Here is a 15,852-nt window from a genome sequence, read left to right as displayed (position 1 = left end):
CCAGTATCCTGTAGTCAGTGTAATGGAGGTCACCCAGCTTTTCCAGTATCCTGTAGTCAGTATAATGGAGGTCACCCAGCCTTTCCAGTATCCTGTAGTCAGTGTAATGGAGGTCACCCAGCTTTTCCAGTATCCTGTAGTCAGTATAATGGAGGTCACCCAGCTTTTCCAGCATTTGTACTCAGTATGATGGATAGATAGATAGACAGACAGACATACATACAGACAGACAGACAGACAGGAGATAGATAGATGATAGATAGGAGATAGATAGATAGGAGATAGACAGATAGATAGATAGATAGATAGATAGATAGATAGATAGATAGATAGATAGATGTCTAAAAGCTTATTACCTATACCACTATTATTTTTAGGCAAAGATAATCTGGTTAAAAGGGTTCTCCAGAATTAAAAGAAAAAAAGCATAATTGTTTTCTTTCAAAAACAGCGCCACCCCTGCTCTTAGGTTGTGTGTGGTATCACAACTTGGCTCCATTCACTTTAGTTGAATACCACACACAAACTGAGGACAAGAGTGGTGCTGTCTGTGGAAGAAGGTAGCTATATTTTTCTAATCTTAAGCCCTTTTACTTTTTTGCGGTTCTATATTCCAGATGTAGAAGCCTCTTACACGGCTCTTTATTCTTATTCACTATCAGAAATGTAGAACAATATTCCCTTTATTATTCAGAAATCCTTGTCACCTGCTGAGGTTTCCTATGGGTAACCTTGGTTGGGGGCCCACTCAGACTCACTCGCCCCCCCTAGGCTGAACCCCTAGCTACGCCCCTGATGTAACCCCATTGAACTTTACACTACATGGATTCGCAGCGGAAATGAAATGTGCTGCGAATCCTGTACATGTGAACCTACCCTAAAAGAAAGCAAAAAAAAAAAAAAGCATAAGCATGACCTGCGGCTTACACTGACAGTTGTCAGGTGTATGTGCAAATGCACATTAAAGGGGTACTCCGGCAGGGGGGGCACTTTTTTTGATGGGACCGGGGAGGGGGTGGCTGAGGAAAAAGACGTCCACTCACCTCCCCGATTCCAGTGGCCGGCCCGGCCGCTTCCTGGTGTCTGACGCTGCCCAAGACGCTACGTCTCAGGTCCGCTCAGCCACTCAGTGACAGAGGCGGGATCTGAGCAGACTTGACACAGATCCCGCCTCCTTCACTGACTGGCTGAGCAGACCTGAGACGTAGCGTCTCGGGTGGCGTCAGACACCAGGAAGCGGCCGGGAACCGGGCACCGGAGGGCCGCGGTGCAGGACCCGCCGCTGGAACCGGGGAGGTGAGTGGACGTCTTTTTCCTCAGCCACCCCCTCCCCGGTCCTATCAAAAAAGTGCCCCCCCGCCAGAGTACCCCTTTAAGCTGAAGGAAAGCACTTGGTCACTGGGGAATCTTGGAAAGCTGTTTGGAATTCCCCATTAGCAAGTGATCTATGGCGCACATTTATGATTGTTAGGGTGTGTTTACACAGAGAGATTTATCTGACAGATTTTTGAAGCCAAAACCAGGAACAGACCATAAACAGGGAGCAGGTCATAAAGGAAAGACTGAGATTTCTCCTCTTTTCAGATACATTCCTGGCTTTGGCTTCCAAAATCTGTCAGATAAATCTCTCTGTGTAAACTCCCCATTACACAGAACATTATTCCTTGATGCAATATTACATGACTCTACTGACCACTGTGAAATGCTGGCATTTTGTCAATGAGTTACAGTAGGTGTCTACATTCCAAAAATACATGGCAATTAGAATCTAATACAACTTTTTTTTAAACATATTTTTATTAAATTTTAAAGGGAGATACATAACATTGTAGTAGCCACAAATCGTGTTCCAGTAAACATATAAGACAGTATATGGAGTGAGTGGCTAATACACAGTTGGCATGACAATATATATTAATCAGAGTCCATATTGGTCACTAGCAATGTGGGGATTCCTCCAATAGAGTCTTTGCTTGGGCCAGAAGGTCTGAAGAATGATCCGAAAGGAAGCAACCATAAAACAAAAAAGAAACAAAACAAACTAACTATCTCGTCCAGCAAGCACAATGTCTGCTTAATGGTGGGTTATCATTCGTCTGTCTCAACCAGATAGACAGTAAAGCAATGGGTGCATAATAAAACAGTGGTTGTAAGATACACTGAAAGGCCATGTTTCCACTACATAAGTTCCATAGTAATCATGGCTGTTATAACAACGGCCGTGATTACTACAGAACTTATGTAGTGCTGCCTTCTAAGAAATCCCAGCTGGAGTGTATACACATGGTATACACTGCAGCCAGGATTCCTAGAGGCGCCACAAGAAACTGACATGTCAGTTTTCTGCGGCCGCTATTTAATGAATAACGGCCGCAGAAAACCCTGTCAGTTCACACTATGGAGCGTACGGCTCCAGCCGCATGCTCTATTGTGAGCAGCAGGGAATTCGGATGCGGGCGAACATGGATGCGCCCGCATCTGAATTCAGCAGCTGTAAAGATCATCCGTCCGGTATTGCAGTATCGGCCAAAATGATCTTTTTTGAGACCGGCCGTTCCATGACCCAGCCGGGTCATGGAACGGCCGGTCTCTTACAGAGTGGGAACATGTGGATGGATGCAGAGGATGGATGGATGCAGGGCACACTACAATATGTCTGGAGCCCCTTTAGGAGCTATCGTTATTAGTAAGTTGGCCGGTATCTGGTATCTTGAGATGACCTAATGTATCTTTAAGATCGGCCTGGCAGTACCACGTCGTCAACCTAAAATGTTGCATTACTTGTTGTCTGTTACATCAGAGACCCAAGATTGTATGTAGCGTTTCCACTTAATAAAGAAATGTTTTGCTGACTGCTCTTTAGTTTTTAACACGACTAACAGCTCATGTTGCAACAGAGAGTCCATGTACTCTTGCATATCCACTATAGAGGGAACGGTGGGTTGGATCCAATGACGCAGTATACACTTTAGGGACACTAGTAAGAATAATTGATTGTATTTATGAGACACTAATGACGTGGATGGATCAGATGGGTCAACAGGAATATAATGAAATATATATGCAAGCGTATCTAACTGTGCAGTTGTCTGCCACACTGCAAGAGATCAGTGCAAAAAATCAGCTCTAGGTAACTTGCACTTGCGGCATTTGTCTAGGTGAATGACATGTACACCTATAGAGGGGATATTGAACTCGTAAGTCGCCTTGTGTATTATTCTGAGGTGAATGTATAATTCTGAGGTTATTGGAACGGGGTTGCGGACTTTAGGTCCGCTGAATTTATGATTGCACATTGGAAAAATGATAAGGAAACCTACGCCACCTCAAAGCTGATGTAGGCTTCCCTCCGTGCGCTCAGTATTTATGTAGAGGCAGTGCACTTCTACATAAATCTGTGTACTGTCAGTGCTGCGGGAACATACGGGGGACATTTATTAAGTCCGGCCATTTGTGCATAAAATAATATGCAAATCGGCACTTTCCGCCGAAAAAAACCCTGTATGCCCGTTTATACATGTCCCCCATAGTGTCTATAATGAGCAAATTTGTCCGAATTGATCTGGGCAAGTTCATAAATTTAGTTTGTAGCTGCGCTGCAAGTGACCATGGGAAAACTAACTGGGATTCAAGTAAATTATTAGAGTGATAACTAGTGTGTAAGAGCCAATCCCTAACATGGCGGAAAATGGCTGCCAGGTTGTGCATCCTAATATGGGGCAATAGCACCAAGCTTTTAGATTTAGGTAGGCAAAGTGTTTCGTATGATATGTGAGACCTTTTGCCCTTCCAAATAAATGTAAAAAAAAATACTTCTTAGCTTGTTGTGGTGATGCATGGCGAATGAGGAGGGGTATTGTTTGCATGGGGTAGAGCAACTTGGGGAAAGACATCATTTTAAGTAGGTGGATGCATCCAAGCAAAGAGAGGGGTAGAGAAGACCATCTGGTAAGTTCCTGTTCTATTTTCCTAATGAGTGGAGTATAATTCAGACTATATAGTTATATAGGGGACTTACCGACTTTAATTCCTAAATACATGATGTGTGAATTGTTCACTAAGACTGATGGTGACCCTGCCAGGTCCTTATTGGTTAAATTACCATTTAGGGGTAGGAGTTGACATTTGTCCACATTAATTCTGTATCCTGAGAAACAGCCGAATAAGCGAAGGGTATCAATTAATGCCGACAAATGTTTGCAGGGAATCCATGAAAATGATCGTATCATCGGCAAAGCAAGCAAATTTGACTTCCTGTCCTCCGACCATGATTCCTTTATAAACCTCGAGATGAGATGAGATATCGAGCCAAGGGCTCTATAATCAAATTAAAGAGCAGTGGGGTATGCGTGCACCCCTGTCTGATGCCCTTCTGAAGGGAAATGGCCTCAGACAGGGTCCGGAGTGTATAAATCCTGGCCATCGGTCTAGAATAGACAGATTTAATAAATTTACAAAAATGGCCATGTATACCAAATTTGTGCAGGGCCATATGCAGCCAGGCCCAGCTGACATTATCAAATGCCTTTTCTGCGTCAACTATGAAAAGAGCTGGGGCCTGGCTGGAGTAGCCCTGTGTAGCTACCGCTGTCTGGACCGCCAATACGGTTCTTAAATTAGTCACGGCTGATCTCCCCATAACAAAGTCAGATTGATAGGAACCCACCAGGTCTGGTAGAAAGGAGCCCAGTCTAGAGGCCAATATCTCTGAGAACAGTTTAAGATCCTAATTTATCAAGGATATTGGTCTGTAGGAGCCGGGGAGGCTTGGATCTTTTCCCGCTTTTTGAAAGGACCTTGATTTGAGCTACATCTCCTGACTGAAGTCACCTTCTAAGAGAAGCGCATTAAAAATGTTGACCATATGTGGGACAAAATGAGCAGATAATAACCTAATACTCTTCAGAAAAGCCGTCAGGTCCCGACACTTAGTTATTTTTTAAAGATGTGATAGTGTCTTGAACTTCTGTCATTGTTATGGGTGAATTTAATGAGGTGAGATTATTCTTGGTCAGCTGTGGCAGGTGTAGGGAGTTTAGAAACAGTTTTCCTGCATTTAAGTCTAACAGTCCCGAAATAAAGTTTCTGATAGTAATCTTTTAAGATCAGGGATATCTTTTTCGGGTCTTTGTGTTGCAACCCCGAGGAGTCTTGTAACATCCTAATTTGTCCAGGTTTCCGTCGCCCCTAGCTAGATTGGCCAGTAATTTTGCGGATTTGTTACCAAATTTGTATAGATCAGCAAGAAGCTGATCTATGCGTCAATTTTCTAAATCATCCTGTGCCTGTGTTTCACAGAGAAGCTTCGTTTAGAAAAGTGGTATATGTTATCCTGAGGGCCATTGTGGTCTTATTATATTCCTGTGACACTCTCTTTTTGTGTGCGGTAGTATAGGCGATAATCCTACCCCTCATGACCGAGATCTCCCAGTCTAATACAGGGTCAGTTGCATGAGCTGCATTGTCAGTCGTAAATTCTAACCACCAGTGCTGTAAAAGGTGCTGAAAGTCGGAATCTCCAGCCAAATATGTTGGGAACCTCCATACCCTATCTGAACCCCTTGGGAAATATTCCCTTATGGAAATGCTTAATGGTGAGTGGTCAGATAGGACTAAATCATGGATATTTATGTCTATGATCTTGTGGAGAAGGGAGGGCGAGGTATGGAAATTAGGGATGAGCGAACTTTTGAAAAGTTCGGTTCAGTTCGATCTGGCGAACTTTTGTTAAGTTCGGATTCGTACAAACTGAACCTCAAACGAACCTTGCTATAATGGCTGAATAATTGCAGCTACATTAGTGGGAGTCTGATAGGGTATAGTTTCGTTTAATTGCAGTTGCTATTACAATGAAAAAAGTGGAAAAATTCAAAGTGCAAAAATAGTAAAAAAAAAATTGCCGGCAATAATACCGCCCCCTTTAATAACTAATATTTAATTAATAAAACAAAGTTTCATTCTAAAAAAAAGCTATTAAAAATGGGTAAGAACAAAAATTAAGATGTAACCTGTCTGATATGGATAAATGTTTGTGGACAGTATGACTTAATTGAATGGAATACACACTAATTAAGTGTAAACGATAATTGAATATTAACGGTAGTTCAGTGTGGAAGCAATTCATAAGATTACATTCAGCCGAGCTCACACTGAAGCAGTGATGTGATCTTCCATGCACCCGATGTTAGCCCTGCTTCAGTGAGTGCTGCGCTGCACTTAAGTGATACCTGTTTTTAGACATTTCAGCATCTCCCCCATCAGATCTTATCTACCCCCTGCTGTCCGATCACCGATCCAGAGAATTACAGAGCAGCACACACGACAGACAGCAATGTCTTCTATGCAGCAGCTGTAATGACTGCTTCACGGAGCTCTACGCTGTACTTTAGTGATTGATCCATCCCACTCCTGTAGGGGGATGGATGAAATCCCATGGGAGAGTTAATGGAACTTCTGAAGAAGGGCATCAATCACTAAAGTTCTTACCCATTTTTATTCGATTCGTTACGAACTTTTTGCAAAGTTCGTAAAGAATCTGGTTTGCTCATCCCTAATGGAAATAATCTAATCTAGACCATGCGTCTTGAGCATGGGAGTAGTGTGAAAATTCTCTTTCGGTTGGGTATGTGTGCCGCCAAGCTTCAACCAACTGCCTTGTTTCTAATAGGGGTTGCAAATAGGTGTCTTACTAGAAGAACTCACTACTCTTGACCTTTTGCGGTCTTCCTCCATGTGGACTACAGAATTAAAGTCTGTTAGTCTCCCCATCCTGAAGTAGAACAAATTCCAGCTGAGTAAAGAAAGGGCGTCTGTCTGAGCTGGTACATAGACATTATGTAGAGACAGTCTCCCTGCCAGTGTATCTAGTAGCAAATGATGATGCCGACCCTCTGTATCCTGAGATTGCTTTATAATGGAGTATTTAAGGGTTCTTGAGTATTTAAGTTAAGTTAGCACTCCCCCTTTTTTATCTATTGCTGCGGAGCCAAACGCCTCCCCCACCCATAATTTGCTCATTCGGAAATAGTCTGCTTTGGCCAAATGCATCTCCTGAAGCATGGCTATGTCGTCCCTCAGGCATTGTTAATGTTGCAGAACCTTAATACGCTTTGCTGGGGATCATAACCCCTTTATATTCCAAATGATCACTCTCATTTTATATTAACCTTATTGGAAGGCCTATGAGGAGGCACTTAGTGACCCCAGTTGAGATAGCGTATGCGCTGCATCCAAAATTTACAAATAGCTATATAAGTAAATTTGCTGGACAGTGAAAAAACAAACGGACAACTATATACATAAGGAAAGAACAAGAAGCTCTGTTGAGCCGTGCGAGATAGGTAACAGACTCGAACTTCACTTTTTTTCACAGGGGAAAAGCTGGTCTCGCATACCCACTATAATAGGAGAAGCAACAGCTAAGGAGCTCATACTGTAAGGTGGAATTTACCATACCTGGGCACCTCAAGTGAGTTGCCAACAATGGCTATGATCCTTTCAAATAGGGAGATAAAAGGCAAAGACAAAGGGTAGTACTAGAGGAGGAACATCTCCTAACAGTAAATACAAGTGACTTAACCATATACACTAACATTCTTGAATTGCAGTATGTAGAACTATAAGGATACCGGGCGGGTTAAAGAATACAGCCTCAGTGTCTGAGGTGGAGCAGTGACACTCAGTCTATCGTGTCTTGAGACAATACCTGGCTATTCAACCTGCGGCGTTTGTTCTTGTCTTGCACAGTTTGGGGTTATAAGATTCCGACAAAGCGGGCTGCGTCGTCTGGATTATAGAATATTTCTGAGGTGCTGTCTGCCCTGAAGATCCGCAGTGTGGCAGGAAACTGTAGCACAAAGCAGACTTGACGTTTCACTAGTTCGGTGCAGAGTGGAGCGAATGCCTTCCTCCTCTTCGCCACCTCAGCCGAGAAGACTTTGGAGTCTCTAACAATGGTATCCGCCTGTTTTTTCTTGCACAATTGTAGTATGGTATTCTTGTTGGCATAGTTTAGATATTTTAAGATAACCTATCTGGGTTTTGGTGCCACATTTTTGCCAGAGGTAGTGCGAGGTGGGCTTAGCCTATGGCTCTTTCCACAATGCATGGCTCTGGCAGTCCCAATGCTTGAGGCAGTTCTTCTGCACATATTTTCTGGAGACAAGTAGCTGCAATGGATTTCGGCAGCCCCACAACCATTAAGTTGCTCCACCTGGAGCGGTTCTCCAGGTTTTCCGCCTTATCTTGTAATGTCTTTATCATACAGGCAGACTGTTGTATCTTTGCTTTGGCGTATGTAAGCTCGGATTCTGCAGTGTCCAAGCGGTCTTCTAAATCTGCAGTATGGTTTGTGTGCTTGGCAATGTATCAACGCTGCTGTTATTGCGAAGTCTAAGGACACCCTCAGGTCTGGGCCCAAAATTTTGTCCACTTCTACAGCAAGTGACCTACAGGTTAGTTGCAAGCCAGAAATGAGGGGCTCCCCCGAGTCATCTACAGTCATGTTAGGCACCTTTGAGGAGGTAGGCTGGATATCTACAGCTACAGCTGCTTCTGGTTCAGTAATGACGCTAGGGCAATGGCATTGCCTGCAGTTGTTGTGCTGCCTCACCGCCGCATTGTAAAAACTTCTCCATCCGACAGAGAAGGTGTCCGGTAATTCCCCGTGAGCGTGAGAGCTCACTTAGATTAATAACAGAGGGAGGACAGATAATCGTGATGCCTAGGACGGAGCTACTCCCTCATGCTGCTAACGTTTGCGTGCCAGAACCGGTAGTCTCCCTAAAACAACTTTTGACTTTTTATTTTCTAAAACAGGTTTTTATTTGTCTGCGCAAAAATTTAATTTTTTTTCAGTCATATCACATATAGGTATAATTGTATAGTCCGGCAGCACTGGTCAATCCCTTGAAGTGCACGAATAGAGATGCACGCAGGAACCCACTATCCCTGGTTGGTGGGTGTGTAGACTAGAAGAAATTGAATTCAACAGCATCCAAAATTAAGAGAAATCTTCAAATCTTTATTGGCTCACAAGTACAAATATGACATTTCAACTCTCCATGAGTCTTTCAATGTGTTTTAGACACATTTGTCCTTCCCTAAACAAAGGGGTGTGGCTTACCAGAAATAAGGAGTGACTTAACTAAAAAGGGGGCTTGCCCTAAATGCAACATCTGTGCAAAAACACACTAAATCTTGGCACACAATTTATAAAACAAAGCCAACTAATAAATGGTGTATATATGTAGATGGTATATACAGTAGACTAGGCAGTCTAAAGGTTATCAAACAGCATGGATTATTGTGATCAATGTGGTGCATTTTTTTAGACTGTCTAGTCTAAGTTTACACTGTCTTTCAATTGCGTTCATTGCGCATTGCATTAAGGTTTTATGAAATAATGTTTTAACTTTTATACTGTGAGTTTTGTGGGAGAATTTGTTGAAAAACAATGTAAAAGGCGAAATTTCAATTGGGTAAAGATCAGCACACTACTGGGTAAACTGGGTAAAGATCAGAAGTTGCAGATACTCGAACCAAGCCCAATAACTGGCGTGTGGCCTGATCCCAGTTGTTTCCCAAACCAAGTCGCATACAGATGCCCGGGTACTGCCGGTCAGCTCTTCCTGCCCATTTAATGGCTTTTTCAATGTTTGAATACACTGAACTGTTTAAAGAAAAAAATATCAAGTAAGACATAAATACAGGACAAGAAATCATTAGCTTTTGTACACGCATTCCCAAATCAACAAAAGCAAATAAACTGCTTATTAATACTGACAACATTTATGCTAAGAGAGGATCATTATTCATAAGAATCTGTTCACATCTCATTTTAGATACCCCTGTAAAGGAGTTCTGATGTATGCCTCTGTACAGGTAAACAATGGCCTAGATTGTCTATATAGTCCCAGTGTAAACAAATAAAAAAATAAAATTAACATACTACTTACTACATACTACTACTTTTACTGTATCCTACTGCATAGTGAAGCTCAAGTGACTGTGCTGCTATATACAATAAAAAAAAATGTATGTCAGTGCTCACCAGCTCAGTGTATGCCAAAAGGACACTGTTTACATTGTGTCCAAGCTTTGGTTAATAAACCATACAAATATACAAAACATGAAAAGGCAAAGAGCAGGACAAACAAGGGAGAAGAACAAGAGGTAAGCTAGTGCTGTCCACCAAGGAGAGGAAGCTTACAAATGTGGGAGGGAATTCCTTATGTAACGCTAGGAACAAAAAGGGTGTCTAATGGGTCCCCAGCTGCCAGGACGATAACTAACTTGTTATTTAAGACACATTATATAGCGGACAACTGATAACAAAGGTACTATAAGTATGCAGGTCCAAAGCATAGGATGCCCATAGAGACCAGACATGTCCCACTCTGGGGTGATATAACAAGAGTTATATCACGAGTGGAAGGTAGGAGTAAGGTACCAATAAGTCAGTGGCTTATACTGTGATTCCTCAAGCAGTGCAGACTGAGCACTTGGATCCTAGATAATTTAAGAAATAGAAATAGGATGGATGTCATATATTAAATAGCCATTTGTCCACGTATAAATGATATATTGTGTTCCTAACGTCAGGGGAGAGTAGCTAATAGATGGATAATATAAGGCCTTCCATAGAGATGCCTGGCCTAAAAATGTGGTGCTAAGGGTACAAACCCACACACCGTATACGCAGCAGATACGCAACAAATACACAGCAGATTTGATGGTGCAGATTTGATGCTCTGTTCAGTTATTTAGATCTAATCTGCTGCGTATTTGCTGCGTATTTGCTACGTATTTGCTGCGTATCGCAGTAGTAAATACACTGCATATACGGTGTGTGGGTTTATTCCCTAAAAGACATTCTTTTGGCACCTGTAGGGTAGATTGGCCCTGTGGACCTTTACTTGTGATGTATGGGATAACTACTAAATTTTTTTTGTTATATAAATTTGTGTAATCCCTTATTCCCTATTTACTATACAAGCATTTCATAAAGCCCCTCTACTTTTGGGGGAGGTCACAAAGGAGAGTTTAAAAGATTGTAATGCTAGCTAAAGAGGTCGTTTCTAAGGCTATGTTCACACAACGTCAAAAAAAGAGAAAAGGCGAACGTCCAATGCACACAATGTATTAAAAAATGGACATTGTCTGCGCATTGTCTGAGGTAAAAATAGTGATCATGACATTTATTTTCGGACGTCTATTGCACAGTTTTTTTCACCGGTTTTACTGTTAAATTCAATAGACTGTGAAAGACAAACCCAAAAGCCAATTAGTAACCCAAAACTAGAATAATTTACCAACAACCGGCGGCCAGACCGCTAAATGACATCCGTAATTTTAGACTCAAAATAACAGACGTCATTTTAAACGGAGCTGAAAAAGCATTGTGTGAACATAGCCTAATATTGTTTTTGTGTGACTTTATGTGTTGTTTGTAGAAGCACCTTATATATTTGGTAGCAGAAAGTAAGAAGTTTAAACACAGATTTTTTTTTACTATCGCCTTCTTTCGATGGCGTCACAATTGGATAAAAATATGGCTTAAAAAAGTGTTTAAAAAAACAAAAACAGTGAAAGACAGTCGAACCCCCTTCCTCCCAAAATGCTGCAGGTTTATCAAAAATGTGTAAAACAGAAACGGGTGTAAACACTCTGGTAAAATGATAGCCAAGCTGTGATTGGCTGTTGGCAGATAACACCAGTTTCTATTTTACAAACTTTGATAAATCTGGGCCTGTATGTGTTTTACTGCACATTTCCATAATTTTTGCAACCTGATTTTAACAAAAAACATTTGTTTCACTAGAAGCCATGTTCACACACCATTAAATTAATGGTCGTTTTTATTGGAAGGCTGTGATATAACGGCCAAAAAAAAGCTGTTATTTTATATTAATGGCCGTTGTTATACAAACACGGTCGGTTAGTATGAAATAAGTCCCGCTATTTACCATTAAATGAACGTCGTCCAATAAAAATGGCCGTCAATTCAACAGTGTGTCAACATAGCCTGTAATTGTTAAAAGGTAACAAAGTATTACATGCGGTGTGTTATAAATCGAATATCTGCTAGTAAAATAGAACAGGCTAAAGATAAAAATTATTTTAAATTGGAAAGCTACAACCCTATAGATAAAAGGCTATGTTACAGTTTTCTGAGCCACTCAAAAAACTTGAATTTGCAGTTGTGTTTTTTTTTTTTATCTTTTTTTTGGCTTTAGGGTCATTTTCTGGCCCTATTTTTGCAAACTTGTCTTCAGTAGTGGTGTGCCGTGGAGTGGAGTACATGGTACAATACATCTGAATGGCACTTGATGGAGCCTACTGATTTATAAAAGGCTCCACCAGGGGTTTACCTACCATAATGGTAGGTTCACACTATGGAATCCGCGCAGATAAGTTCTGGCGGATTCCGTGGTTTGTACCCGTTCACGCAAAACTACAACTCTCATCAGACAGCTTTGGCTGTCCAGGAATGATGGGAGTTGTAGTTTTGCAACAGAGCCAAAGTTCCTTACCCCTGGCCTGAATTGATGTGACCGTTCACTGAAGTTGCAATTCACTCAAAGTGATTATTTTAATGCTATTTTCTGATAGGTGTACCTTTTAGAGAAGGACTGGTCCAACTTCATCAAAGTTTTGAATCTGATTTCTCTCAGTATGTTGTGGACACGGATTATTTGCAGCACCAGGAGAGTAGCGATCAGCTTATGTATTGTATCTATCCCTCTGAGACCTGTAAAAGCAAAACAGACATGGTAACAAAAAAAATTGATCAACGACATTATAAGGCCCCTTTCACTCTGTCCGCTTGTTTTAATAAACAATGGGGGAATTGCGTTTTTCTTTTATTCTACATCACAAAAAATGTTTTCCAGTGCATTATGAATAGTGCCATTAAAGCATTACTTTTGGAGCCACTTTTGACACATCCTTAGACAAGTAAAAAGTTAACGATCTCACCAGGTCTCACTCCTGAGACCCGCTGAGATACAGCAGTGGGGAGTGTGCAGAAGTGGCCTCCACTCATTGACCAGGAGAACATCTAACTCCTTTGTAATGAAGTAATGGTAAGCCCCTGGAGTGCCTAATGTAAGGGGCTCATGGGGTTGCCTCGGCTCCCTCCTAGTGAGGGAAATGAGTATTCAGGGTTAGTTTAGTAAGGATGGGTTTACATTAAGCAGATAGGGGTTTAGTCCTGACTCCCTCCCCTTTCAGGCATAATAGTACAATCAGGTAAAAGAAGTCGGTGATTGGTGGAGAAGAAACAGATCACGTGATGACGGCGCTTCAAATAGAAGTCAAGGCGGGAAGATTCTGTCAGTCGACGTGAGCAAGCAAGAAGAACAAATTCACCTCTGTTACCACAGACTGTCACCTCAGCCTGCGATCTAGCGATCCTGCCTGCAGAGATGGAAGACTTGTATTATAGAGTACGGTCTAAAGCCACTGGACTCGGAGAAGAAGACTGGCTACGGCGGTGTCCGGCCTTGGAGTTACCTGATCGGGAGGACGAAGTAGCGGGACCGAGCCGAGAGTTGCCTCAAGAAGATGCAACCGGGGACGGATCTACGTCTGATGAAGATGCGGCTACCGACCGGAGAAGAAAAGAGCGGCACGTCGTCAGTCCGGATCCGAAGTGGCAGTGTCTGCGGGACCGCCTCGTCGCAGGTCCACAGGCAAAGTCCGTCAGAAGAGGAAGAAGATTTTGCAGCTGTCCAGGCTGGGAAAGAGGCACGCTGGGCACAAGAAAGGAGGGCCAGCTGCCGTTACTACAGGGCTTGTGAGAGGGGCCACGACTCAGGAATCAAACCGCACTCCGGTGTCTGGTGAGTCTCCTGCTTGCAGGATTCCCCCCAGCCTCCCCTCTCCACAGAGCAATTGCCTATCGATGATACTGTCATGTCTGGTGTGACTGCATTCTTTCATATGCTGGGTGAGGGCAATAAGGTGTCCGGGTCAGCTAACCCTATTAACTCTTCGTGTAAGCGGGCATGGGTCACTCCGGATAGGAAGATGCCTGCACTAACGTCTATGTCTTCTTCTGCTGTTCCATTGCCTAAACCTGGTGTTCCTGATGTCTGTCTTAAGGAGGCTATTACATGTGGTATATCTCCCCTGGGGTATCACCTCCCTACTGCCTTGAAGGAGAAAATATGGAATAGGGAAATATGTGGACATTTTTACTTTATTACCGCATTATAAGGAAGTCAAATCTAAGAAGAAAGATGAAAAAAGGAAGAGCGAAAATGTCCACCTGTAGCCAAATCTTTTCATAACTGGCTTCAGGCATTTTGTGTCTATGCTGCAGTTTTAGGAAAAAAATGTCCATCTAACAGTGTATTATTGTTTCAACACATCGACATCATTCTTGAGGCTTATCGTAATTTCGGAGGCAATGCATGGTTATTATATGACGAAATGTTCAGGCAAAAGATGTCGGTGCACCCTAATGTTTCTTGGGGACAAAAAGATGTTGGCCTATGGATTCAGTTTATGATTCCGCAGAGGTCAAGGAATACTATGACTCCACCTACGAGCAGCTCCTTTCGGAAAGGAGTCTGTTTCGCATTTAATGATGCTCAATGTAAATGGTACGGCACGTGCAAATATAGGCACGAGTGTGCCCATTGTAGGAGAAGACAACCATGATCTAAATGTTTTTAAAAAATCGCCACACAGCAGGCTGCTTCTGCCAGGGATTCGCTGGCCAAGGGCCCGGACTCGTGATGCTGGAAAAAATGCTCATTTGGCTCGCAGCGTATCCAAACCAACAGATGGCTGAGTTCTTGTTGTCGGGTTTTCTGTATGGTTTTGAAGTTCCAGAATTTCGGGGGGTAGGTTGCGTGCCTGTGGACAACATTAGGTCAGTCACGTTTAGGTTATCTTTTGTTCGCAAGAAGATTGCCAAGGAAATTAGTGAGGGACGAGTGAAAGGTCCTTTTGAATCCCCCGCTTTCCTAGTTTCCGCATTTCTCCCCTGGGTCTTATCCCCAAGAAGGAACCAAATGCTTTCAGACTGATACATCACCTCTCCTTCCCCAAGGGCAGCTCCTTGAATGATTCTGTAGATCTCTTACCAGTCACTTATAGCTCCTCTGAGGAAGCCATTGAATTAGTGCGGTGTAAAGGTAGAAAAGCTTTATTAGCTAAGACTGATATTGAAGCCGCCTTCAGGTTGCTCCCTGCTGCCCCTACAGGCTATAATTCTCTTGGCTTTATGTTAGATGGTCAGTATTTTTTCAATAAAGCATTGCCCATGGGCTTCAAACTTTCATGCTATTATTTCGAGGCATTATTTGGAGTGGGTCCTACAGAGTGAATGTGCTTCTTCTTCTACCCTTCACTATCTGGACGATTTTTTATTTGTTGGTGCTAGTGACAGTAATGAATGTTCCCACTTACTTAACTCTTTCCATTCTATCTGTGAATGCTTTGGGGTGCCCCTTGCCGTTAATAAGACCGTGGAACCATGCACCAGATTGCAGTACTTGGGCATTATCATAGATACAGAACATATGGAATATTGTTTACCTGAGTCTAAGATCAACAAAATATGCCAGTTGATGTCAGCTCTCTTACCTAAACAGAAAGTGATGTTGAAGCAGCTTCAATGTTTACTTGGCAATTTAGTGTTTGCTGTACGTGTGATCCCGATGGGAAAGATTTTTTCTAGACGGCTGTACTTAGCAACTAGGGGCTTGAAGTCTGGTACTTCCTACGTCCGCTTGACTAGGGTACTAAAAGATGATTTGAAGTTATGGTATTCCTTTTTTATTTCTTTTAACCCCTTAATGACCGCGGGCGTATATTTACGCCCTGCGGTCGGTAAGGACG

At 42.5% G+C, this 15,852-nt stretch overlaps 2 protein-coding genes across 16 annotated transcripts in view; both read right to left on the bottom strand.

Annotated features, from left to right (window-relative positions):
- LOC138792403 (protein mono-ADP-ribosyltransferase PARP4-like) overlaps positions 1 to 15,852 on the bottom strand; it is a 226,246-nt gene that overhangs the window by 83,519 nt on the left and 126,875 nt on the right. The gene's annotated exons all lie outside the window — the stretch shown is intronic.
- The window catches only part of LOC138792406 (protein mono-ADP-ribosyltransferase PARP4-like), a 41,690-nt gene continuing 34,718 nt past the window's right edge, over positions 8,881 to 15,852 (bottom strand). Inside the window, exons 9-10 of one of the 3 annotated variants that reach the window (XM_069969795.1) lie at positions 12,619 to 12,751; positions 8,881 to 9,670 (exon numbers count right to left, since the gene is read on the bottom strand). In XM_069969795.1, the coding sequence (XP_069825896.1) occupies positions 9,487 to 9,670; positions 12,619 to 12,751 (317 nt within the window). In that variant the 3' untranslated portion in view covers positions 8,881 to 9,486. The remainder of the gene's footprint in view (positions 9,671 to 12,618; positions 12,752 to 15,852) is intronic. The other 2 variants (XM_069969792.1, XM_069969793.1) reach the window with 2 other exon arrangements.

The sequence above is a fragment of the Dendropsophus ebraccatus genome, chromosome 5, assembly GCF_027789765.1.
Source record: "Dendropsophus ebraccatus isolate aDenEbr1 chromosome 5, aDenEbr1.pat, whole genome shotgun sequence".
NCBI classification, from domain to species: Eukaryota; Metazoa; Chordata; class Amphibia; order Anura; family Hylidae; genus Dendropsophus; species Dendropsophus ebraccatus.
This window is presented reverse-complemented; position numbering and strand designations above follow the sequence as displayed.